Source organism: Pyricularia oryzae, chromosome 1 (genome assembly GCF_000002495.2).
Source record: "Pyricularia oryzae 70-15 chromosome 1, whole genome shotgun sequence".
Lineage (NCBI taxonomy): Eukaryota > Fungi > Ascomycota > Sordariomycetes > Magnaporthales > Pyriculariaceae > Pyricularia > Pyricularia oryzae.
The window spans coordinates 7,490,760-7,516,592 of NC_017844.1; the positions used below are offsets into that span (position 1 = coordinate 7,490,760).

A 25,833-nucleotide genomic window follows, 5' to 3' on the forward strand; every position below is an offset into this window, starting at 1 on the left:
CAGACAGCCGTGGCGTCTTCTCCCACTTTCCGCCCAGGCGGGCTATTTTCTCGATCCGTCTTGGTGTTTTGCTTCTATTCGCCATGCTCCGGCACATATATCCGGGGCGATGATTGTTTCTTCAAGTCTCAGTGTGTGTGCCAAATAGACGCGGGTTATTGACTTCCGCAGCTGACAAGCCAGGGTCCGTCTAGAACGTGCCTTGATTACTTTGCCCTGCAGCTCCCTTTGGCTTTTCAGCTGCGCAAAAAAAGGCTCAATTTGTGCTTTATGTCGACAGCCAATGTGGCGTGAACCCAACGAGGTCGAGAGTACAGACGATTTCGCCTCCCAAGCAGCCTGTGAAGCTCTTGTCTCGGATTTAACGCCGATTGACTACGGGAAATTTTGGTATCCTCCAAAAGTACGACTCTGCTCCCAGGCCAATCTAGGCAACAAGATTTGGCTGACAAGAGTGACAACCAACAAAACCTGTGGCCAGGTGGAGGCGGAGCCGCCTCTCGCGTCCCATGTTCAGCGGCTAGTGGACGCATGAACCCTGGAGAGGCCAGGCTGCAGCTATTTTTATCCCCGCAATGTGGAGACGTTTTGTTCATCACGCCGTGTCATGCATGGATTCACGGCCAAACAGATCGGAAATTTACTGCAATTGAAATTTGGCGAGTGAAGGTGGCCAAGCGGAGATCGACTTGTACGGTGACCGTTGTCTTTGACCTTTTGCTTCGCATCCTGCTGAGGTTGAGTGACCTGGGCGTGGCCCACACTAATGTTCCCCAGATGGCAATCCTTGAAGCTGATCCGAAAACATCGAGATGCAGGGTAGGATTGAGCCATCGGCCAAACTGCTTACTACCGATAATAACCACCTTGGGTACCGTACCTTAGTTGTAGTGATGCCATCGGGTACGCGATCATTAGGTGTATGGTATCCAATCACAATACGGACAAAGGCCATGTGCATAGGTAGGTCTTGGAAGGCAACAAGCTCGATCCTGTGGTAACCTACAGAGTTAATTGATTTATGCATATTAGGATAATATAGGACGGACCAAGCTAAAATCAACCGACTTTTATGCCGCAACCCTTGCATTCTCTGCCATGGCTGTATGTCACGCCGCCGCCGTCGTTGACACAGGAAACAATATGTGAGCGTTTATGGCCACCTCAGGCCTCACCTTATCAATTAATATTCCACCTCTGTGGATGTGTAGAATGGAGTCCCGCCCTTGGCTTGCTTTAGTCTAGTCCTTTGATGCTATTAATTAAGATACAAGATGACACAAACAAAAAGGCCTGAAGAGGTTACCAGAATACTGCCCAAAGATTGCATATTTCTGGGCACGCAACGTGGAGCGAGGATCTTGAGAACTACAGGCCGGGACATTGTCGCCAATCGCTGGGCTACTTTGAAGGTTGTTGCCGCTAGAGACTCACCAGAGTATGAGGCCCGCCCAGTCATCGCCGACGACAGCGATATTGCAGGATCCCGCCTGCGCAAATACTGGCTGGACGGACCCAATGGCCGCGACCTCTGTCTTGTGTTGCCGGTACTGGGCCCAGGCTTGTCTAGGCTTTGCACGCCTATATTCTCAAGGCTGAAGCCAGAGTTTTCGAGGCTCGTTTCTCTCCAAGCCACCCAGGCGAATGCGCAGCTCCACTCCGAACGGTCATGTCATGGAGGTACATAATCCGGCCAGTCGACCGCTATCGCCATTGCAGACATGGCCAAGATTTGACTGCTTTCGACGTAATCGACTGCTTAGAACAGGCAGAAACCATCCAGGCACATGGCTCCCAGAGGTCGCAGCCCGAATGGCACGAGGAAGCAGCTCAGGGACAGTAAGTCCTACGCCTCAGCATTCCGATCGATGACGTGGAAATCGAGTGCCGTCTGCGGGGCTACCTTAAAGGTACTCGGACAAGACTGATGAGATGCTCAAGGCGTTCCCAAAGATAGCCGAGCCAGAGGCGTCGCTACTTGACCCCATCGTACCAACAGATGCAGCTTGAGCGGGGAACTGGCCAGGACCAGAGTTGGAGGGTCACAGTTCTCTTTTTTTCCCCTAGCCTCCCCTGCCGCAGCGGGCTGTTTTGTGATGACCAGAGTTTTCTGTTTGGACACCAGTGCGTCAAGGCCAGATTCCCGGGGCCGGGCAAGAGTAGCTTTTTTCCCTCTCCGCATGCATGGCGTCGATACAAACGTGGTGTGATAAGCCGAGGGCTCTGGTTTGAGGGTGTTTGGGGTTATAGTCTGGGTGATTTCTTGTCAAGTCTGATTTCTTTACATACAGTGACAGCCTTTAGTTCCAGGCGGACTGGGTTTCCAGCGCTGTCAGGCCGTTGCCAACGCGGTAGAGAGGGTGTTTGCTGGGGTATCTGCGAGTGCATGCTCCGAGAAGCAGGAATCCTGGAGCAGTTTCAGATGCCAATCGTCTCAAGGTCAAGGATGGTCGCACTGGTAGCATAGCGTCTGGGTTGTGTGAAGCAACTCTGAATCCAACTTGTCAAAATCACATCCATCATGGGATCCACTCTGTATTTCCAGTCGCATGCCTATGGCTGTCCGAGTCCGTCCTTATGTTCTCGGCATGTTTTATAAGCAAGATTATCCGGAATGCAACTCCGAAAGGCACCCGCAGAAAGATAAGGCCAGCGGCATATACCGGTTTATACCAGGACAGCCGTTCTCGTATAACCGTCAACGCATCCAAGGTATCGGGCCACTGCACAGGGGGTGTGAAATCGGGCTCGACAGCATCTTGCTACCAGCCCAGCTTGGGTTGCCACGCTTACATGGCATGGGCAAAGGACTGGCTGACTCACAAAAGAGCAATCCGGGTCCGCGACGAGTTGCTCCCGTGTTTTCGGACGCTACCCGTACACCGGTCTTGATTGATGAGGGTCCTGGCGACTCGCCAAACCAAGAAAAAGTCCATAGCACCGAAATGAGCTCAATGCCAATGTGCTCTGTTCCGCTTACCCAAAGGATCACGGAAAAGAGAATGCGGGTGAACGAGACCAGCCTGGCCGAGGTATTCCAATTTCCGGGCTCCCCCGAGAAAAAGGTCACGCCGTAGTTTGCGGCGTGAACCGATGATGCCATGGTTTGGTGAAATGGGGATTTTGTTGGTTCGACAGCGAGACCAACACCCGCTTTCACCCGAGTGGGCCTCGCTTGGGTTCCGGCTGACGACTTTTGACTTGCGACGAGCAGACTGGCACCTCGATGAGATTTGACAAGCCAGACAAGGAAAAATAAGAGTCCCGGGGCTACCGTATGAGTGCTTGAACCAGTAACAGTGAAGCCTTTTTTCGTCACCCTAGCTCCAGTTTATGGGGAATGCAAAGGGGGGTTTTGTGATTTTGACGCGTATGAGGATGCCAACTCCTCCGGCCGGTCCCGTCTGGGGGACCCTCTGTGGATGTGCAGCCCGAATGGGGCTAGTTCTAGATTATCCAGTGGAGGCCGAGGGAAAAAAAGAGGGAGCAATTGATACGTTCCCTAAATTCCATAAAGCCTCTTGACATGCTGGAATGACCTCGGACGACAAGTTTTCCCTTTTTCAATTCTTCAACAAAACAGTACCCATCCAACAATAATTTTCCCTCATATACCTCTCTTTGTAAGACACTAAAAAAAAAAAAATTAAAAAACAAAACAGCCGACATGCGTCCTTCTGCCCGACCATCAACACGCGTGCTTCGACCTCTCCTGAGCGGCGGTACCCCTTTTGCGCTGCGGGCTCGGCTCCCCGTCCACGGTGCTGCTGCCGCTGCGGCCATCTCGCCGAGGCCCTTTTCCGCCCAGACGGTGCGTCGCAGTGGAGAAGACAAGAACAAGCCGGACGAATCGATAAATCCCCAACTCCCCAAGGTGACGTTTGAGTCCTTGGGCGTCACGGGGCCGCTCAAATGGGTCATCGTCGGCCTCCTCACCGTCTTTGGCACCATCGAGACGTGGGTTTGGTGCAAGGCCATTTGGCGCTGGTGGAAGGGTGGTGAGGTGGAGCCGAGCGAGGACTAGGTCTAGTAAATTGGGGAGGCTTTCTGGACTGGCCGTTAATCAGAGTGGATTCAGGGTCTGGACCGGTACAAGGCTGGCTGTCATGGTCATTTCAGGCCGCGCATAATTGAGTCATGGACCCTGGGCATTGGATTGCAAGCTTTTGGGATATAGACATCTCCTCTGATCACTTGAGAAAAACAAAGTACTAAAAAGAATGTTGTATTTTATGTCATGTATGGACTAGAAATAGACCAAAAACAGAACACGGAGCATAAGAAATCTGTGTGGGGGAGCTGCTGCCATTGACAGTAGATAGGTATACTTTATACAATATATACACCGCTTAGCCCCCAGAAAGAAGTACTGCCATGTTTACTTGGCCGATAAGAACATTAAGCAGGCGGTATCTACACTCGCAGTCCAAGACTCTGCCATGCTTCTCTGAGATGATTCCCACATTATGAGCATGACCACTGACAGCAGACGTAGACAGGTACAGTCAAGTTTCTGGGTGGCTATAAAATTTCTTTGACGCGTCGGTCGCCCAAACTCTACTATTAACCACCTTGAGATAATCATAATGAGCGGGGCTGATTTGGGACAAGCCAGTATCTTAGCCCGTGTAGAGTCTTTCGGACGGGCGGTAGACTCTTCTCAATGTAAACAATCGCGGTGAAAGACGGAACGAAAACATTAGCAACGGTTGTACGCAAGCGGCCGCCATCCTTGAAACTAGGTGCACCTGTGCAGCCTAACTCGGATATTTCAAATATTCATAAAATACGCCGAGACTATACAACTCTAGCCACCATGACCATCGAAACAAACTCTTACTGGACACTTTGACCAGCAAGTCAAGCGATGGCCGCTGTTTACTGCCAATATGTACTTTTGCTTATATTGTAGAGGCGGGCAGGTAAGTCATCATGCAAGACGCCCGAACTAGCTCCTAGATCCATTCAACATTTATAACTGCAAATTGTGACGAGCTGGCAGGCAAAAATGACAGTGTTTTCAAGGCAAATGTTATAGAATCTGTTTTGCAAACTCCCTCTGAACCTCCCGCATAAAAGCCCACGCTGCGATGCCGCCCACAACGCAGTCACGCAAAGGTTGAGCCTAGACCGTCAAGTCAGGACACGTATAGCTGACATCTTTCTGGGGCAGTTAGCTATTTGAACGTCCACTATCAAAGCACAAGAGCCTACCTTGAAGGATGGGCACATGCTATACCTTCTATAACATCGTCGTCTTCTTTTTGTATGCAATGTGTTTAGCAGCCAGGAAACTTGCCCGCCTCTACGGGGTCACTGGGACAGGGTCTGCTGGCAACGGGATTACGCGCCCATCTGCTGGCAGCGAGATGCCGCGCCCCAAAGTGCTCATTCCGGGAGCCTTTTTTTTTTCTTTTTCTTCCTCTACCAGGCGGCTGGTGTGCTACGTAGTTCGTGCTATCCAGGCTTGGCCGGAAGAAGAGGTAATTGGAGGTTTATTCTCTCCCCGACGTAGCCAGGGTCGAATTTAGGCTTTGAAGTACATGGTTTATTACAAGTTTATACAAGCATCCTCCACCATTCATGGGTCAGACCCACCTTTGTTAGCGATTCACACCCAAACACACCAATAAGCTTAACAGCTGAAGAATTTTCGCCCTCCGGGCGCTGGTCGTCATGGCCTCACCAGAGGTCTCAAACCGCCGCGCGCGCCCGCAGAGCACGCCGCAGGCTTTGCCGCAGGGCCAGGCCGAGTCGGGACACGTATCTCTCGACACGCGCACCGCTAATGCGCCTCAGCCGGCTGGCCGCGGAAGGTACTCCAGCCTCCCGGCCCTGGCCATCAAAACACTGCAGCAGGAGTTGGAAAACGTGGAAACAGTCGGCAGCTGGCTCGAAGAGGTCTTTGCAGCCAAGCTCGAAAGTTTACAGGCCCCGGAGGACGCCGCGCTTAGGAGAATTGTTCTTGAACTTGACGACGTGATCAGCGGCTGGTTCCTCAGTCGCACCCTCCCTGAAAAAGAGCGTTCGCGCTCCCCGTCGCGTTCGCCGACCAGTTCCAGCGAAAGGCGCAGCATTTTAATTACGAGGACGGGCACGGCGTCGTCGGCCTCTAAAGGCAGAGGCACGCCCACTAACAAATCGGTCACATGGGCCGAGCGAGCCGCCACGCCACCAGCGGCGGCCCCAACGCGAATTTTAACCCCGGCCACGCGCTCGTACCCGATACGTACGACGCCCGGCAATGCACCTGACAGCTCCGCAACTCCCTCCCAATCGGGCCGGGACCGCTCCCAAGCCCCGAAACGTTTGACAGAACAGCCGTCCAACCGCATCCTGATCCGCGTAAATGACAAATTGCGGATGGTGACGAGGGAGCCATACGCGGTAACGACCAAATTGGCCGAGTTGGTCTCGGTGCCACACAGTGAAATCCCAAACGCCAAGCGTACCCCCACGGGCTGGGGTGTTACGGTGGCCTTTGAGGAAACACGGCAAAAACTCCTTAACCCCAGCGCGGTTAAAGCCATTATGGACGCATTGGACGCGCGGGAAGTCACTGTTCCGACAACCTGGCACACATACGCCGTTTCTGGAGTGCCCCGAACGCTCAATTGCCTGGACGGAAGAAAGGACGTATATGAGGTAATCCAGGAGGAGATTACCGTGGCAGCAGGCCAGCAGCCAGTCAACTGGCATATTTCCAAATATAGTTACGACCCACATACGGCTGAGGGCACGTGGATAATGTCCTTCCTTCAACCCGTAAAGCCCTTTTAGCTTTTTGGAGTGTCGAGACGTGCGCGGAAGGTTGAAAAATCACGCAAAATTACACACCACCACGACGGTTGCCAGGGATATTGCGAAATACGTCGCTGCGTACGGCAAGCGCGTTGCGGCATATGTGGTGAAGCAAAACATGCGACAGAGGAAGAGCCGTGCAAGGCAGCCCCCAAATGCGTTAATTGCCACGGCCATTTCCCATCCGGACATGAGAATTGCCCTGCCCGACCTTTGGTGGTAAATGGGAAGCTTGAACGACCTTCACAGCGTAAATTTAAGGGGATTCGCAGAATCGGACGTGCCAACCGTGCCGCGATTATCAACGACCGGGCCGAAACGGCCCGCCGAAAGCCAGCACCTGCAATCCCGGTCCTAAGCACCTTATCGCAGCATTCGCAAACCTCGAGCTCCCGATCGAGCATTTCAAACAAAAGAGCGCGGCCATGCGAGGCGGCAGGGGCGGACATCCGTAACTTCCTGCAGGTTGAACAGGAACGCGTGCACGACGAAATCGTTTGGGCAGCCGAAATGGAGGAGGACGCAGCGGCTGCCGAACCTTGCCCCGCTGATGGGATAGACTTGGAAGCAACCCGTCGATTAATATGACGAAATACTCGCTCGGCAATATGCAGCGGGAATGCCTCGACGTAGTTTGGGCCAACGTAGGTAAAAGGATGGGTGTGCATTTGAGCCTATTGGAGTTGTGCCACCAGAGAAAGGTGGACCTGGTTAACGTTTAAGAGCTATGGTGCGGGCTAAATACGACTACATAAACGCACCCGGGCTATGATGTTTTTGCGCCAGTGGACGAATGGCACGCCAATATTTACGAAACCATAACTGGGCTCCGGCCCCGGGTGCTCACCTACGTTAAGAAGGGGGCAGCCCTAAGGGCCGCACAACGACGGCTACCGCAGGGCCAAAATACACGGGACATACTCTGGCTCGAAATTAACGGAATACTGTTTGTTAACGTATATAGGGCTCCGGGCACTGAAACCGCGCTGGAAATGGTATGCAATACCGTACCAAATGGACCCACGGTGCTAGGCGGCGATTTTAACGTAGCGGCTGCTGCATACCAGCCGGGCCGCGCAAACGCACGCGGAGGGGACCAACTGACGGCATGGGCGCAAGCCCAGGGGATGAGTTTTACAGGAAATATCGGCGTGCCCACCCACCGCGACGGGGGTTTACTGGATATGGTCTTTTCCAACCTCCCCAGCACAATAACTGTGGTTGACAGCAGTTTTTACACAGGCTCCGACCACGAATCCCTTTATACCACGCTGCGGACGCGCGGCGCCCCCCGCCCGGAGGCGATCAACGTTTCGGTTAGGGACGACCGGTTACCAAAGTTCGCGGAGCTACTTGCTTTTGGCATGCAAGATATGCCGGACCCGGGATCCGCGGCCGATGGCTACGCATTGGACGCGTGGGTAGCTGAATTTACAACTTTATGGGAGTAAGTGACGTGGGTCGTGGGTACGCCGGCGGGAAAAAGGGACAGCTCGGCTCCCTGGTGGACCGAAAACTGCCAGCGGCTCTGGTCCGAATTCCAGCGGGTTAAACGGAGCGCTGTAAATAGGGCAGACGCCTCTGCCGAGGAAAAAGCCTATACGAAAGGGGTGCGGGCCGCGAAGCGGGAGTACTGGAGGCACCGGATCGACCAACTGCGCGACGATAAGGATTTGTGGAACATGGTGGGCTGGCTGGGAGCCGGACCACGCCTCCGGTCCCCGCCGCTGGTTATTAACGGCGAGCAAGTGAGCGAGCCTTTAGCAAAAGCGGAAGCACTGCAACGGGAGGTGTTTGGCCGATTTTCGGCGGAGGATGACCTGCAGGGAGACCCCTTGGAGGCCTGGTCGCCGGACGAGGCTAAAATCCCTTGGGACACCCAGGTTAGTGCGGAAGAGGCGGAGCGCTCCTGCATTGGGGTTACGAGCACGTCCCCGGGTATCGACGGAATAACCGTCCGGCTATTAAAAGCCGGATGGGTTTCGTTGGCCGAGCCGGTGCGCAGGCTTTACCAACGTTGCCTGGAACTCGGACATTTCCCAGCGCCTTGGAAGAAGGCCGAAGTCGCGATGCTACCGAAAACGGGGAAGAAAGACCGGAGCAGCGTTCGATCCTGGCGGCCTATAGCCCTCCTCTCCTGCATCGGAAAAGGCCTCGAGAGGCTCGTTGCACGCCGGATAGTTTGGGCCATATACGACAACGGGCTCCTTAGCTGCACCCACGGCGGTGCCCTACCCAAACGATCGGCGACGGATTTGGTTTGTGCCCTCGCCCACGATATCGAGCAGGCTCTAGCTCGCGGGGAGGAAGTCACCCTTGTCGCATGCGACGTCCAAGGCGCCTTCGACGCCCTCCTCCATAGGCGATTAATACGGAAAATGCGGAGCCTCGGGTTTAGTAAAATGCTCCTCAGGTTCGTGATTAACTTTTTAAGCGGCCGCCAGGCCCGAGTCCGGCTGGAGGGTACGACCACGGGCTTTAGGCGGTTTGGGTGCGGCACCCCGCAAGGGTCTCCCCTTTCCCCGATCTTATATATGCTATATTTGGCGTATCTCGTCAAAAACGGTACGAAGTGGCGGTTGGCATACGCAGACGACGTGCTTACATGGAAATCGTCACCCTCGTTGGAGGAAAACGTACGTTGGCTGGAAGATAAACTCCGGGATATGCACGAAATTGCGGCGGAAGAGAAGATCCATTTTGCAGCGGAAAAGACAGAGGTGATCCATATCACTAAGAAAAGGCACGGTCGCAACCCGGAAATCCGGATTAATGGTAGAACGGTTACCCCGGTCCAACTACCGGGCGGTCGACGCGGACAAAGCGCCTCCGGGGCCGAGCGCTACCCGGGCATGCGTTGGCTTGGTTTTTGGTTCAGCCGACGGTTAGACGGGCGCCGCCACGTGGCCGAAAGGGCTGCCAAAGCAATGGCGGTCGCTGCCCACCTCAAGAGCTTTGGGGCAGTAAGATACGGACCGCCTGCGGCTGCACTTCGCAAGGCAGCGGTGGCATGCGTGGGTTCCTCGGCCACCTACGCAGCCGAGGCATGGTACAACCCAGCGCACAAGCAAAGAGGACTCCTCAAAGCATTGAACAAACCGCTGGTTTTAGCGGCACGGGCAATCCTCCCGGCGTATAAAACCACCCCCTCGTCCACTGTTCTCAGGGACGCAGGACTACCCTCGGCCCGCGTCGCGCTGGCCTACACCCGCCTGAAATACGGCGCCCGACTAAGGCTCGCGGACAAGGGGCACCCCCTTGTCAGCCGCCTGCGTGAAACACCTCGTGCCCGCAACTCGGGCCATTCGGCCACGACCCTGCAAACGGCTGCACAACTTCTCCCGCGGATCCGGAGACTAGAGTTGCGCGCACCTCGCAATGCCCCGGATTCTCGCACTGACCCCACCGGAGGAGTCCCGAAAGAGGAAGCGGCCCGCCGCTTTATCGAATGGCTGGACATGGTATCACCTGACGATATCGTGGTATATACGGATGGTTCGGAAAAACACGAAAACAACTGCGTCCAAATAGGGTACGGATGGGCCGCTTTTAGGGCGGGCCTGGAATTTGCCGCAGGCTCCGCATCTATTACGCCGGAAAGCCACGTTTTCGACGCCGAGGCGATTGGCGCCCTAAAAGGGCTACAGGCGGCAGCCAAGGCCCAGCCAGGCGCCCGGATTTGGATTTGTGTGGACAGCACCTCGGTTATTTGGGGTCTTAGAGGCGACGCGCCGCGTTCGTCCCAATGGGCCTTTCTGGAGTTCCATAACCTTGTCGATCTACTCCGAAAACAAAGTACCGAGGTTCGGGTCCGTTGGTGCCCTGGGCACCAGGGAATCCCGGGAAACGACCGGGCTGACGAGCTGGCCAAGGCCGGCTCCGCCGGACCGCCGGACCCAGACCCGAGGGCTCAGCAAACCACGTATAGCGGTGCCGGCACGGTCCTCAGAGCCATTCTTTCGAATATAGAGAAGGACTGGTGGCGTAAAGAACTCTGTGAACGGTCCCCCGCATATAGGGAATGGAAATTCCAATACACACCGAGAAAGGAGCCCGAGGAACTGCGTTTGCCAAGACCCCTACTGGGCCATTACTTGGCCATGAGGACCGGCCACGGCGATTTCAAGGCCTACCATGACCGTTTCAACCACCAGGATGCAAACACCTCGTGTGCCTGGTGCTGGAAGCGGACCTCCCCTGAGCACCCGGTGCACTGCCGCTATTCGCGGGCGGTGTGGAGAAACTGGCCGTGGCCTAATAACGACCGGCCGGCCGGGCCGCCAAATCGCGCCCAACGCTGGAAATTCTTCCAGACAAGCTTCGGGCAACCGAAAAGCTTTGAGGCGTTTTCGATAGCCACCAACTACTTCAGCGCCCGCCCCAGAGCGGCCCGCCAGCGCCCCGCGCGCCACGAACGCACTTTACGCCTAGGGACACCGATCGTAAACGACTCGAACTCTGACGAGGAATAGACTTACTGCCTTTTCACCCACACTTCACGGCACAAGCCGTCAGACGAACCCTCCGTGCACCTTAGGCACGGGGTCGCGTCAGTGAACTAACCCCCTAAGCAGGACCGGGCCCGAACCCGGTCAGGCACGATCCGCCTCTGCCCTCCTTGTTTTCCCCCTGTGTAAATAAAGAAGATAGAACGCGCGCCGAGATACCCCTCGGGAGGTTGCTAACGGCCGGCTAACAAGCCGGGCCGAGCCCGGCGTTAACTAATACTACTACTACTACTACTATATCCGACTTCAACTGCAAAAACTTTCCCAATCCAACAAAACCAACGCTACTTCACGTCTTTTATTTGCAAAAGTCCAAAAAAGCTTCGAAGCCAAAGATACCCTTTTGGCTAGCGCCCAGCAAAAAATCAGCTTATTGGAAGCACAACTGGAGGCAATACGGCCGGTTAAAAGGAGGAGGGTGGTTCCGGATCCAAACGAGCTTTTGGTTAACAAACAGAACATTATTGGATTGCAGGAAAATGATATAGAAAATTTGGAACCTTTAGCTGATGAAGAAGAGGTTAATGAACCGGAGAAGCGTGAAAACGATTGTATTTTTGTCCGTTGATAATTTTATATTTAAATCAGTTTATAAAAGTAGGCATTTCGTTGTTAGATTTTCAGGGTGCCGAACAGGGGGGGTGCCGAACAGGGGGTACGCAACGTTATCAGCAAAACAAGATTCTCATGTGTCCTTTACGAAATGCGGATACTTGGTGAAGATTTTGAGAATTTGTTTTGGAACCCGCCGAGTTTTGTCAAACAACAGCTAATTTCCAAGTCGATAGACTAATCGCGGGAGGCAACTGACAGGGACAATGTGTCGGTAGACTGTATCCGACCAGCCACTGGCGCAGGTTGTCCTGTCGAACTTCAACATGACAGCATTCAGGGGCCTAATCTTGAGATGTTGGTCGTCGTCCATCATTGCTACACATGTAGATTTATACACGCCAGATGCAGCTATGCAGCGGCTCTTACTGCTAGAATTGTTAGACTAGTTCTAGAACTAGTTCTAGTCTAGAACTAGTAGCTGCCGAGTGGGGTCTGCTTGTTTTGCAATCTCTCTGAGCCAATATGATACTTGATGATAATCCCTCGCTATTTGATGACATTTGTACAGTAACGGTCACTGACAACGACTTATATGCCTACAGAAAAAAATAGTGCTGACGGGAGAATAAGCGCTGACAAGATGGTAATCACCAACACAGCCGCGAAACGGTGGGCGACGTGACTAAGAACCCACACGGATACATGATGCAGATGGACTGCTTGGCGTCTTGAATGGCACGCCCAACAAGTTCTTGGCGGGTGCTCGGCAAATATGACTTTTTTTTTTCACACGCTTGCCATCCATGCGACCAAGGATTCGATCCAGCTTCAATTCCTCCTTGACGTCGACACAATCACGTCAGATCTTGCTCAGCGGTGCAGATGCAAGCCACGGGAGTTTTTTGTCATTGGCATTTCCCTCCCGTCATTGGAGATTATCATCAACGACCCACTGTTCATGCCCAGTCACCCATTTCATGGTAGCCTCCACCGCAAGCGAAAGATAAACCTGGCAGCCATTGAGGGGTAACAAAAAGGCAGGTAATACCCGAGATGCGGTGCCGTCAGCCAGACAATGTGCGTCTCATTCAAAAGGTCTCATCCGATAGGTCGGCTACTGCAGATGCTAATCTGTACGTGCAGGAGATCACCACTTTGTTTGTGGGCCATAGGGGGTTTACCCCTCGGGCTTTGCATGTATAAATGGATATTATGTTTCCTGTGCATTTTCTTCACAGCCCACCCCAGCTCATCAAGCAATCGCTACTCAGAATGGGCGTGTTTGCGCAACTGTACGACCAGAGATGGGGGCTGGCGCTGCTTGCTGTCGGCTTCTACGTCGTGAGCAAGATACATGCCTACACCAAGCTTAGAGCGTTCAAAGGCCCAGTCGGCACTGGATTCTTCAACCTCTGGAACAGCTGGGCTCTGTTCAGCCAAGAGTCTCACCTGAGGTACAAGGAAGCGTGTGAGAAATATGGTGAGAGATTTAAGAAAAAGAAAAAAAACGCCTCATCTCAATAGACTCAATCTGAATTCGTCAAAACAAAAGACAACTAACAACAGCCCCAGGCTCCATCGTCCGCATCGGCCCCAACGACCTCTTGACCTCGTCTCCGGAGCTCCTCATGTACATGAGCGGCGTGCGGTCGCCGTACTACCGATCGTCTTGGTTCTACAAGAGCTCGCGGCCCCGACCGGGCATCGACAACGTCTTTAGCTCCTCGGGCCCCGAAGGCGAGGCCACCCACACCAGGAAGCGCCAGCAGCTCGCTCCCGGCTACGCGGGCAAGGAGAGCCCGCTGATGGAGAGCTCGGTCGACCAGCAGGTGACGAACCTGGTGGCGCTGCTGAGGGAGCGGTACAGGTCGTCCGAGGCGCGCGTCAAGCCCGTGGACATGGGCGACAAGCTCTCGTTTTTCACGCTGGACGTCATCTCGGCGCTGTCGCTGGGCAGGGCGTTTGGCGACCTGGCCAACGACGCGGACATGCACGGCTACATGGAGGCGACGGAGGCGGCGTTTGGCTACCTCAACGCGCTGGTGGCGTCGCCGTTTGGCATGATGATGCAGATCCCCCTCGTGCACAGGCTCGTGGGCCCGCAGGAGACGGACGCCACGGGGGTGGGCAAGATCGTGTGCATGGCGCGGCAGAACCTCAAGGAGCGGCTGCGGCACGACACCAAGCAAAAGTCGGACATGGTGGCCTCGTTTGTGCGGCACGGGCTCAGCTTCGAGGAGCTCGTCACCGAGGGCCAGTTCCAGATCGTGGCCGGCAGCGACACCACGGCGGCGGCGCTCAAGGGCGTGCTGCTGTTCCTGCTGAGCGACCGCCGCGTCTACCACAAGCTGCAGGCCGAGGTCGACGCCGCCGCCCAGAGGCTGGCGCTGGGCCCCGAGCAGGTCATCGTCGACGGCGACGCCAGGGCGCTGCCCTACCTGCAGGCCGTCGTCAAGGAGGGCATGCGCTGCCACCCGCCCGTGACGCTGCCCATACCCAAGATGGTGCCTCCGGCCGGAGACACGGTCGTCGTCGACGGCCGCGAGGTGTTTCTGCCCGGCGGCACCCACGTCTCGTACGCCGCCTGGGCCCTGCACGTGCGCGAGGACGTCTACGGCGAGGATGCCGCCTGCTACAGGCCCGAGAGGTGGCTTGCCGAGGAGGACCCGGACAGGCTGGCCAGGATGCAGAGGACCCACGAGCTCAACTTTGGATACGGCAAGTACCAGTGTCTGGGGAAGCAGTTGGCTCTGATGGAGGTGAACAAGGTCGTGTTTCAGGTATGTTTTTTTTTTTTTTTTTTTTACATGCGGCTTGTCTTTTTGCAGCTGTACTGACCAGCAAACAAAACAGCTGCTGCGGAATTTCGATCTGGCATTGACCAACCCGATCCACGGCTGGAAAAAGGTCAACTTTTTGGGAATCTTTAGCCCTGGAGAGATGCTTGTCACCGTCCATGAACGGGTTGCGGATGCCGCCAGGAAGGCTGAGTAAAGCTTCAATTGGGCGAAAATGCGTATGTCGTGTAGATGATATCCACTTCTGTACAATTCACTGCCGAGCCAGAATGTCAGACTCTAGTCTACAGTGGGCGTGGGTCCAATTTTACCTTATATATACTCACAAGAAAAAAATGCACTCTCAGAAGACAAGTGGGACATGCTTTTCCTCGGAAGATCCATTCTCATATAGGAAGCTTTAAGCTACCTAGGAAAACGCCTACAAACACTAGACTTGACATTTAAAAGACTGTTTAGTTGGCAGATTCAAAATACTGCACTTGGGTTCGCTCACGAAACTGCAACACTATTCACACTTCCCAAAGCGTGGGTGCCAATGATTGTTACTAATACTTCTATGCAGCTTCCCGCTTGAGACTTTGAGCCCGTGGAACCGTCAAGCAGAAGCGCCGACGACTGGCAAAGCGGCATCTGCATCTCGGCTTCGGTTTCAATCTCCGAAAGTGCCGGCTGCTTTTCTAGGAGACAATCGCCGGGCTTTTTATCCTCTCCTTACTCTTTTCTTGTCCTGCTCAGTAATAGGTCAAAATCATAATATATTTTGCGTTAGTAGGCGGTATGTGTAAGACGACTCAAGGCCACCCCTGAAATTTGAACACAGAGGGCGCACTGTTCACCTAGGGGTGTCTGCTACGCGTTGAACCAGTTTCGGCAGACTGCTCAGCACCGCTCATGCAAGAAACCTTTTTGCCAAAACTGCGATTTGGCCACACGTTGTTTTAAACTTTGGTTTGTTAGGCAACGTACTTGTGGTTGTTGACACCGTTCGACAAACTTGGCGCGATACTCAGCCACTGGCCACCTGCGTGCACGATCCTGCCATGTTACATTCCCAAAATAGAATTTCCGGAACTTGTATCAAACATGGTAACACGATCGTTTTATACTCCCCCATTATTGTTTTCGATTGCAGGTAGTAGCGGCAAGAGCTAGGTTGCACCGGTTGCTGATCAAAGTATATTCATCACGAGGAATTAGTCGACTCCAAACAAAGTAACCAATCAAGATACCTATCAACTCTCGAGACTTTTACTCTATTTCCCACCCGCCCTTGACTCCACTCTGCGTAGTGCGTGCACGGTTCAGTCTCTACATCATTACTATTTGCCAAAAATCGCAAAACACCTCGACGGTCACTTTTGCAAGATGAAGCTCTTCATAATCCTTTTCGCCCTCCTTGCCACCAACCTCGTAGCAGGAGCCGAAAGCGAGTGCGACAGCTTAAAGGCACAATGCAAAGCCAAATGCCCCCCCGGGTCCGGTAAGTGAAGGCGTGAAGCACATCTTTTTCTGGCCCTCTATTGCACAGTTCCCCCTTGGATATCATTCTTTTGGTGCCCTGTTATTTTCCTTTTTTTCCCAACACATATTCGCACATGGCTCTAGCCCGTAAAGAAAGCAAATTCTATTAAATATCCGCGGCTATATAATACACCTTGAGGGGGATAGCTGGTACTATTAATTTTATTCATCCCGCAAAGATTTGTGTAGTGCCAACAACACGGAAATACAGGCCGTGAGAATTTGCCGCAAGCTGTGCAGTCCGATATGCTTTTTTGGAGGGGACAAAAACGGCCGTGCATAGCTTTGGCAGCCTTTTCTTCTTCTTTGGCTGTATAATTCATTTAAACAACCCGTACATGGATAGGTTACAGTGCTATTAGCGAAAGTTACAAACTGCCACCAAATTACGCGCGCGAATTGCGACCTTTTGCCATTCCGCACCATTTGCATTGCGCCATACATATTGCACCATTCCAAGTGCAATGAAAAAAGTAAATACGCGAACCCAAAATTTGATCCATTTTTTTAGTGCGTTGCAAATACATACGTTCATTATAAATGGTGCATGCAAATGGCGTAATTGATACTTTCGAGAATAGCCCCGTAAACGTATCGATTTACGGGCGATCTGAACGAATTGTACGGTGGAATAACCACAGCCTTTTCTTTTTGGGCTCACCCGCTGTCTAGATTGTGACGGGTTTCGATTTGGGGGCTAGATAGAATGGCTAATATGTAGTATATATTTACATTTGTTCCACGCAAAACAAGGCGCAACACGCTGTCGTAGATCGAGTCGTAAAACAATCCTTTATCTATAGACTGTTTATCATTCGGGATCAAGGGCGGTACCTATTGTATTGCTGCTCGTGGTTATATGACCATCTTCTGGAGGCAGAAAAAAGAATGCTACCGTCTGGCGCTGTCCTAATCTCAGCCCCATTCGGGTCCGGAGCATCAAGAGGGGGCTGCAAGACCTTTTGCTCGAGTTCCAAGCGCAACGTTGGGAGGGTGCCTCTGGTTTGGTATAAGTGAGCAACCCCGCTCTGGTCCATCCAAATTTTCCTTTCTCCATACCGGGGATTGGGTTCCTTTTTGGTTTCGATTGTGCACACCCACCCCGGATAACAGTCTACCGAGCCCTTGCGCTCGCCATTGGCGTAGAGCGTTACCACGTACCACCGATGTTCATTGCCCAAGACTTGGAGCGCAAAGAGACCTGAAGAAAGGAGTGCAAGTTTCAAGTTCATAGTGGGAGTTTGTAACAGATAAAAATTTTAAATATTAAAAGAATGTATCAAGTTTGTTGTGTGTAAGAAAGAGTGACTAGGTAAGTATTCAAACAGTTGAGCGAATGTGTTTGTGTTTGCGTGTGTGTATGCGACAGCTTTTCTACCAAATAAGAAAGAATTTGCAGCTCTTAACTTATATGAAATCCCTTTTGGGGGGTATCCACACAAAAAAAGAAAATCTATTCCGAGCTACAATCGTCATCAGTCCGCATTGATTTTTTAACGTACTAACGCCAATTTGGTAGGCCTGAGTCTGCGAGGTGTCTCTATTTTGGTATTATAGTAGCGCACAGGTCGATCATCGCGTTTGCAAAGCTCCCCGAGTCAACACGATGTGGCTGGAGCAATGCAGGTGTTGGTATTCGGTATCTCGGGGCCGTTTCCTCGCGCATGCCTCTACAAGCAAGCCTCCTATCAGTCCCAAACTGCATTTCCTGATCCCTATAACATTATCCTGCTGGAAAAAGTGAAAATTACCACGTCGTACTGACCCCGTTGCAGCGTCTGCTTCTCATCGGATCCAATCAATCCAATAAATTAATAGCCGATCTTGTCCCCGTCGAACATGAGTTTTGACTCGCGTATTCCACCTTGTCAATTTTGTGGCTGAATACCTTGTACGGGGCGCTGGTTGGTTATTGACTGCTGCTGCCCTGCACTTAATTTAGAATGCCAGCACTGCACGGCCCAACCTAGTGCCTCAATGTGGATTATGGGGGGACACGTGCGTGAGCAGATGACTTGGCAACCTTTCTCAAACTTTCATGTCATTTATTTTCTGCAAGGCTGCTTGTCTTCTTTCAGCCGCGCGGGGAGGCTTTCCCAGCGACCATGTGACACCTGAGGAACTTTAAGCGTCGTCGACATGTTGTTCTGGGGGCGTATTGTCTTGGCGAATGCCTCTACTGCTGTGCTTTGTGAATATATGCAATCTGTCAAAGCAGATGCACATTTGGTTAGAGTTTCGGTGACCACATTTCAGATTGAATAAATCACTTACGTCTTTGCCAATGACCGTAGTGGGAGTCGACCCAGAGGTTACAATTTTGACGTTTGCGTCGTTGAAAATGTCGTTCAAGTTTACAACTTGGTCAAGTGGGAGCTGGTAAGCTTCATCGGAAGTCGATGCTGCGCCCAAGGCAATCAAAGTCATGATTGCAAGGACGGTTCTGGTTTGATTTAACATGATGCCACAAGTCAAGTCGTTTAAAAAGTGGATATGCGTCAAGGCTAACAAGATGAAGAGGCAAAGGTTTGGCGCTTGGTGCTCCACAAATGACCAATTGCAGCCTCGCAGACTGAGCCTGTGTTGGACAACAGCAGGAGCCTGGAATCATGCCTCAATTATATACTCTGCAGCGTATCCATCTCACGCCGAGAACAGTCTAATATAGCACTATCGCAGCCAATTCTAACCAAGGATTCGTTGTCTCCTTTTGGCCGGCCGACTGGGTGGAAACCAGTATGAAAACTCCAGAAAGCACTTGTAAGAATTACTCTGTGCTTTGAAATTTATAGTAGGTCGGACATGCCGGTTAATGCGATGCTCATCCCTGGACCCCGTCATCTACAACTGATGTTTACTATGTACATAGATACGTGAAGTGGTAGCCTTTGAAAGCACGTTTGTCAAATGCTATATTGTTTAATTTGTTTTCAAACAAGCATCATGGCCACAGGAGAGCTCTGCCTCTGACTTGCAACTCTTTCTTTACCCCCGGATGCCAGAATAAAAGTCTGCCGCCAGAAGCGTCCTGGTACTTCGAGTTACAAAAGGTCTTTATTTACAATGTGTAAATCATTGCAGCAAGCTTATCCGCCCACCGCTGGTTCTGGTGAGTGAGCCCTTGCGTTCAACCAACCATCTTTTTTTTCTTCGGTCTCCCTTTTTGCCTCGTCCGATCAATTGAGAACAATCATCTTTGCTTTGCCCCAGCCTCGCCAGATTGTGCAGCAAGGCAACGGGGTCGAGCAGACGCGCAGCCTGGCCGAGGAGTACTGCCGAGTGCCGTCAAGCCATCGCGGCACTTGGCACCCGACAGCTCACGCAGAAATCCAACCTTGCTTTCGGTGTTCGCATTGTAACCTGCCAGCGCAGTATATATTGGCTTATGATTGGAGACGTGACTAAAAAGGTCTATGCTGCGTGCTCTACAATCATCGTCTCGTTTGACCAATGAGAGCTACTTGTACTCGGCCTGATACAGTGATACTGCAGTGGCTCGCTCTGCTGGCGGAAAGGACTTTTTCAGAAGCTGACTTGTCAGGCGGTGGTGCTTTTGGTGAATTGTTAATCAGTTACGAGACAAACCCAAATTTGGCGAATTGACCATGGCGATTGACGCTAAGCCTCATAACTCCGTGCGCGTGATAGTTAAGCTATTTCCATGTGCCCTGCCTTTTTTTCCCCCTATAAATACCATGAAACGAAAGTCTGATGGTTCCTAATTATGTTGTGTGTACCTCAGCCAATGGCCAGTGCCCAATCGGTACGATGCACAACTCAAAATAATACCCCTGGGTTTTATCTTGACTGCGCGACGTTTTAAATCGACTCGCCCAAGCGGTCTAAATGAAGAGGCCAGCGTAAATGAAAAGAACTTCATCATATACCGAAAAGGTAAATGCCTATAAAATGGCCGTCCGCCCGCCTGTTACGGCGATGATTTGTTTTTTTTTTCGACAGCACGCCCATTTTTTCACAGTCCAAATCTTAGTCTTCAGCTTTACTAGGCAGGTCCTTTTTCCCCCCTCAAAAGAAGTTTCACCATGCGATTTTCCGCCATCACCGTCATTTCTTTGGCCACTGCCTGCGTGCAAGCCAGTAGCGGCTTTACATCAAGCTGCCTCCTCAGCCGAGACATTACCACTTTGAGTGGTTTTACCCTCACCTCTCAATGTAAAGACGCAGGTGGCCGATTTCAGGAACGCGCGACAACACTCGATATTACCAACTGTTTCCATGCCATCAATGGCCAAGTCTCATGCGGCCCAGGAGGGTAAGTCTGCGTGGCGAAAAAAAAAAGAAAATATATATTCATGGGGCCGACGAGATATATTTTGCTAACATGCATTCTTTTCTTCTTCTTTTTTTTTCGAACCTCAGCATATCTGGATGCAAATGCTCACTGAACCCCGGCGGTGTTGGTTTCATGAACTGCAACTGCCCCGATAATTCCGGGAAGCAAAAGGCGAACTCGGTGGACTTGAGTAAGTCTCCTGTAGAGGAACTGTTGAGACTGTCATCTCTTCTAACATTATCAAGCATCCTCCACCATTCATGGGTCAGACCCACCTTTGTTAGCGATTCACACCCAAACACACCAATAAGCTTAACAGCTGAAGAATTTTCGCCCTCCGGGCGCCGGTCGTCATGGCCTCACCAGAGGTCTCAAACCGCCGCGCGCGCCCGCAGAGCACGCCGCAGGCTTTGCCGCAGGGCCAGGCCGAGTCAGGACACGTATCTCTCGACACGCGCACCGCTAACGCGCCTGAGCCGGCTGGCCGCGGAAGGTACTCCAGCCTCCCGGCCCTGGCCATCAAAACACTGCAGCAGGAGTTGGAAAACGTGGAAACAGTCGGCAGCTGGCTCGAAGAGGTCTTTGCAGCCAAGCTCCAAGCATCCTCCACCATTTATGGGTCAGACCCACCTTTGTTAGCGATTCACACCCAAACACACCAATAAGCTTAACAGCTGAAGAATTTTCGCCCTCCGGGCGCTGGTCGTCATGGCCTCACCAGAGGTCTCAAACCGCCGCGCGCGCCCGCAGAGCACGCCGCAGGCTTTGCCGCAGGGCCAGGCCGAGTCGGGACACGTATCTCTCGACACGCGCACCGCTAATGCGCCTCAGCCGGCTGGCCGCGGAAGGTACTCCAGCCTCCCGGCCCTGGCCATCAAAACACTGCAGCAGGAGTTGGAAAACGTGGAAACAGTCGGCAGCTGGCTCGAAGAGGTCTTTGCAGCCAAGCTCGAAAGTTTACAGGCCCCGGAGGACGCCGCGCTTAGGAGAATTGTTCTTGAACTTGACGACGTGATCAGCGGCTGGTTCCTCAGTCGCACCCTCCCTGAAAAAGAGCGTTCGCGCTCCCCGTCGCGTTCGCCGACCAGTTCCAGCGAAAGGCGCAGCATTTTAATTACGAGGACGGGCACGGCGTCGTCGGCCTCTAAAGGCAGAGGCACGCCCACTAACAAATCGGTCACATGGGCCGAGCGAGCCGCCACGCCACCAGCGGCGGCCCCAACGCGAATTTTAACCCCGGCCACGCGCTCGTACCCGATACGTACGACGCCCGGCAATGCACCTGACAGCTCCGCAACTCCCTCCCAATCGGGCCGGGACCGCTCCCAAGCCCCGAAACGTTTGACAGAACAGCCGTCCAACCGCATCCTGATCCGCGTAAATGACAAATTGCGGATGGTGACGAGGGAGCCATACGCGGTAACGACCAAATTGGCCGAGTTGGTCTCGGTGCCACACAGTGAAATCCCAAACGCCAAGCGTACCCCCACGGGCTGGGGTGTTACGGTGGCCTTTGAGGAAACACGGCAAAAACTCCTTAACCCCAGCGCGGTTAAAGCCATTATGGACGCATTGGACGCGCGGGAAGTCACTGTTCCGACAACCTGGCACACATACGCCGTTTCTGGAGTGCCCCGAACGCTCAATTGCCTGGACGGAAGAAAGGACGTATATGAGGTAATCCAGGAGGAGATTACCGTGGCAGCAGGCCAGCAGCCAGTCAACTGGCATATTTCCAAATATAGTTACGACCCACATACGGCTGAGGGCACGTGGATAATGTCCTTCCTTCAACCCGTAAAGCCCTTTTAGCTTTTTGGAGTGTCGAGACGTGCGCGGAAGGTTGAAAAATCACGCAAAATTACACACCACCACGACGGTTGCCAGGGATATTGCGAAATACGTCGCTGCGTACGGCAAGCGCGTTGCGGCATATGTGGTGAAGCAAAACATGCGACAGAGGAAGAGCCGTGCAAGGCAGCCCCCAAATGCGTTAATTGCCACGGCCATTTCCCATCCGGACATGAGAATTGCCCTGCCCGACCTTTGGTGGTAAATGGGAAGCTTGAACGACCTTCACAGCGTAAATTTAAGGGGATTCGCAGAATCGGACGTGCCAACCGTGCCGCGATTATCAACGACCGGGCCGAAACGGCCCGCCGAAAGCCAGCACCTGCAATCCCGGTCCTAAGCACCTTATCGCAGCATTCGCAAACCTCGAGCTCCCGATCGAGCATTTCAAACAAAAGAGCGCGGCCATGCGAGGCGGCAGGGGCGGACATCCGTAACTTCCTGCAGGTTGAACAGGAACGCGTGCACGACGAAATCGTTTGGGCAGCCGAAATGGAGGAGGACGCAGCGGCTGCCGAACCTTGCCCCGCTGATGGGATAGACTTGGAAGCAACCCGTCGATTAATATGACGAAATACTCGCTCGGCAATATGCAGCGGGAATGCCTCGACGTAGTTTGGGCCAACGTAGGTAAAAGGATGGGTGTGCATTTGAGCCTATTGGAGTTGTGCCACCAGAGAAAGGTGGACCTGGTTAACGTTTAAGAGCTATGGTGCGGGCTAAATACGACTACATAAACGCACCCGGGCTATGATGTTTTTGCGCCAGTGGACGAATGGCACGCCAATATTTACGAAACCATAACTGGGCTCCGGCCCCGGGTGCTCACCTACGTTAAGAAGGGGGCAGCCCTAAGGGCCGCACAACGACGGCTACCGCAGGGCCAAAATACACGGGACATACTCTGGCTCGAAATTAACGGAATACTGTTTGTTAACGTATATAGGGCTCCGGGCACTGAAACCGCGCTGGAAATGGTATGCAATACCGTACCAAATGGACCCACGGTGCTAGGCGGCGATTTTAACGTAGCGGCTGCTGCATACCAGCCGGGCCGCGCAAACGCACGCGGAGGGGACCAACTGACGGCATGGGCGCAAGCCCAGGGGATGAGTTTTACAGGAAATATCGGCGTGCCCACCCACCGCGACGGGGGTTTACTGGATATGGTCTTTTCCAACCTCCCCAGCACAATAACTGTGGTTGACAGCAGTTTTTACACAGGCTCCGACCACGAATCCCTTTATACCACGCTGCGGACGCGCGGCGCCCCCCGCCCGGAGGCGATCAACGTTTCGGTTAGGGACGACCGGTTACCAAAGTTCGCGGAGCTACTTGCTTTTGGCATGCAAGATATGCCGGACCCGGGATCCGCGGCCGATGGCTACGCATTGGACGCGTGGGTAGCTGAATTTACAACTTTATGGGAGTAAGTGACGTGGGTCGTGGGTACGCCGGCGGGAAAAAGGGACAGCTCGGCTCCCTGGTGGACCGAAAACTGCCAGCGGCTCTGGTCCGAATTCCAGCGGGTTAAACGGAGCGCTGTAAATAGGGCAGACGCCTCTGCCGAGGAAAAAGCCTATACGAAAGGGGTGCGGGCCGCGAAGCGGGAGTACTGGAGGCACCGGATCGACCAACTGCGCGACGATAAGGATTTGTGGAACATGGTGGGCTGGCTGGGAGCCGGACCACGCCTCCGGTCCCCGCCGCTGGTTATTAACGGCGAGCAAGTGAGCGAGCCTTTAGCAAAAGCGGAAGCACTGCAACGGGAGGTGTTTGGCCGATTTTCGGCGGAGGATGACCTGCAGGGAGACCCCTTGGAGGCCTGGTCGCCGGACGAGGCTAAAATCCCTTGGGACACCCAGGTTAGTGCGGAAGAGGCGGAGCGCTCCTGCATTGGGGTTACGAGCACGTCCCCGGGTATCGACGGAATAACCGTCCGGCTATTAAAAGCCGGATGGGTTTCGTTGGCCGAGCCGGTGCGCAGGCTTTACCAACGTTGCCTGGAACTCGGACATTTCCCAGCGCCTTGGAAGAAGGCCGAAGTCGCGATGCTACCGAAAACGGGGAAGAAAGACCGGAGCAGCGTTCGATCCTGGCGGCCTATAGCCCTCCTCTCCTGCATCGGAAAAGGCCTCGAGAGGCTCGTTGCACGCCGGATAGTTTGGGCCATATACGACAACGGGCTCCTTAGCTGCACCCACGGCGGTGCCCTACCCAAACGATCGGCGACGGATTTGGTTTGTGCCCTCGCCCACGATATCGAGCAGGCTCTAGCTCGCGGGGAGGAAGTCACCCTTGTCGCATGCGACGTCCAAGGCGCCTTCGACGCCCTCCTCCATAGGCGATTAATACGGAAAATGCGGAGCCTCGGGTTTAGTAAAATGCTCCTCAGGTTCGTGATTAACTTTTTAAGCGGCCGCCAGGCCCGAGTCCGGCTGGAGGGTACGACCACGGGCTTTAGGCGGTTTGGGTGCGGCACCCCGCAAGGGTCTCCCCTTTCCCCGATCTTATATATGCTATATTTGGCGTATCTCGTCAAAAACGGTACGAAGTGGCGGTTGGCATACGCAGACGACGTGCTTACATGGAAATCGTCACCCTCGTTGGAGGAAAACGTACGTTGGCTGGAAGATAAACTCCGGGATATGCACGAAATTGCGGCGGAAGAGAAGATCCATTTTGCAGCGGAAAAGACAGAGGTGATCCATATCACTAAGAAAAGGCACGGTCGCAACCCGGAAATCCGGATTAATGGTAGAACGGTTACCCCGGTCCAACTACCGGGCGGTCGACGCGGACAAAGCGCCTCCGGGGCCGAGCGCTACCCGGGCATGCGTTGGCTTGGTTTTTGGTTCAGCCGACGGTTAGACGGGCGCCGCCACGTGGCCGAAAGGGCTGCCAAAGCAATGGCGGTCGCTGCCCACCTCAAGAGCTTTGGGGCAGTAAGATACGGACCGCCTGCGGCTGCACTTCGCAAGGCAGCGGTGGCATGCGTGGGTTCCTCGGCCACCTACGCAGCCGAGGCATGGTACAACCCAGCGCACAAGCAAAGAGGACTCCTCAAAGCATTGAACAAACCGCTGGTTTTAGCGGCACGGGCAATCCTCCCGGCGTATAAAACCACCCCCTCGTCCACTGTTCTCAGGGACGCAGGACTACCCTCGGCCCGCGTCGCGCTGGCCTACACCCGCCTGAAATACGGCGCCCGACTAAGGCTCGCGGACAAGGGGCACCCCCTTGTCAGCCGCCTGCGTGAAACACCTCGTGCCCGCAACTCGGGCCATTCGGCCACGACCCTGCAAACGGCTGCACAACTTCTCCCGCGGATCCGGAGACTAGAGTTGCGCGCACCTCGCAATGCCCCGGATTCTCGCACTGACCCCACCGGAGGAGTCCCGAAAGAGGAAGCGGCCCGCCGCTTTATCGAATGGCTGGACATAGTATCACCTGACGATATCGTGGTATATACGGATGGTTCGGAAAAACACGAAAACAACTG

The 25,833-nt window shown here is 53.6% G+C and overlaps 7 protein-coding genes across 7 annotated transcripts; 5 read left to right on the forward strand and 2 right to left on the reverse strand.

The window, feature by feature from the left end:
• The first annotated feature begins 1,147 nt into the window (after window positions 1-1,147).
• On the forward strand, window positions 1,148-3,088 carry MGG_04394 (uncharacterized protein). Its single transcript, XM_003710974.1, has 3 exons — window positions 1,148-1,680; window positions 1,764-1,839; window positions 2,546-3,088. Exons 1-3 carry the CDS (start codon window positions 1,275-1,277, stop codon window positions 3,075-3,077), a joined length of 1,014 nt encoding a protein of 337 aa, XP_003711022.1. The 5' UTR covers window positions 1,148-1,274; the 3' UTR covers window positions 3,078-3,088.
• Window positions 3,089-3,527: 439 nt separating this feature from the next.
• Window positions 3,528-4,454, forward strand: MGG_04393 (uncharacterized protein). The gene has a single exon (XM_003710975.1). The coding sequence runs from the start codon at window positions 3,668-3,670 to the stop codon at window positions 4,022-4,024; it is 357 nt and encodes a 118-aa protein (XP_003711023.1). The 5' UTR covers window positions 3,528-3,667; the 3' UTR covers window positions 4,025-4,454.
• Window positions 4,455-5,667: 1,213 nt separating this feature from the next.
• MGG_16532 (uncharacterized protein) lies at window positions 5,668-7,024 on the forward strand (the record flags this gene model as incomplete). The annotated part of the gene is made up of 2 exons (XM_003710976.1): window positions 5,668-6,749; window positions 6,856-7,024. The coding sequence occupies exons 1-2, from the start codon at window positions 5,677-5,679 to the stop codon at window positions 7,022-7,024; spliced, it is 1,242 nt and encodes a 413-aa protein (XP_003711024.1). The 5' UTR covers window positions 5,668-5,676.
• Window positions 7,025-13,085: 6,061 nt separating this feature from the next.
• On the forward strand, window positions 13,086-15,024 carry MGG_04404 (pisatin demethylase). The gene is made up of 3 exons (XM_003710977.1): window positions 13,086-13,344; window positions 13,437-14,644; window positions 14,718-15,024. Exons 1-3 carry the CDS (start codon window positions 13,137-13,139, stop codon window positions 14,856-14,858), a joined length of 1,557 nt encoding a protein of 518 aa, XP_003711025.1. The 5' UTR covers window positions 13,086-13,136; the 3' UTR covers window positions 14,859-15,024.
• A 3,286-nt stretch (window positions 15,025-18,310) lies between these two features.
• On the reverse strand, window positions 18,311-18,613 carry MGG_04403 (uncharacterized protein; the record flags this gene model as incomplete). Its single annotated transcript, XM_003710978.1, has 2 exons — window positions 18,311-18,373; window positions 18,461-18,613. The coding sequence occupies 2 exons, from the start codon at window positions 18,611-18,613 to the stop codon at window positions 18,311-18,313; spliced, it is 216 nt and encodes a 71-aa protein (XP_003711026.1).
• A 763-nt stretch (window positions 18,614-19,376) lies between these two features.
• Window positions 19,377-19,793, reverse strand: MGG_16533 (uncharacterized protein; the record flags this gene model as incomplete). Its single annotated transcript, XM_003710979.1, has 2 exons — window positions 19,377-19,546; window positions 19,772-19,793. 2 exons carry the CDS (start codon window positions 19,791-19,793, stop codon window positions 19,377-19,379), a joined length of 192 nt encoding a protein of 63 aa, XP_003711027.1.
• A 980-nt stretch (window positions 19,794-20,773) lies between these two features.
• On the forward strand, window positions 20,774-22,536 carry MGG_16534 (uncharacterized protein; the record flags this gene model as incomplete). Its single annotated transcript, XM_003710980.1, has 3 exons — window positions 20,774-20,973; window positions 21,329-22,261; window positions 22,368-22,536. Exons 1-3 carry the CDS (start codon window positions 20,834-20,836, stop codon window positions 22,534-22,536), a joined length of 1,242 nt encoding a protein of 413 aa, XP_003711028.1. The 5' UTR covers window positions 20,774-20,833.
• Window positions 22,537-25,833: the final 3,297 nt, after the last annotated feature.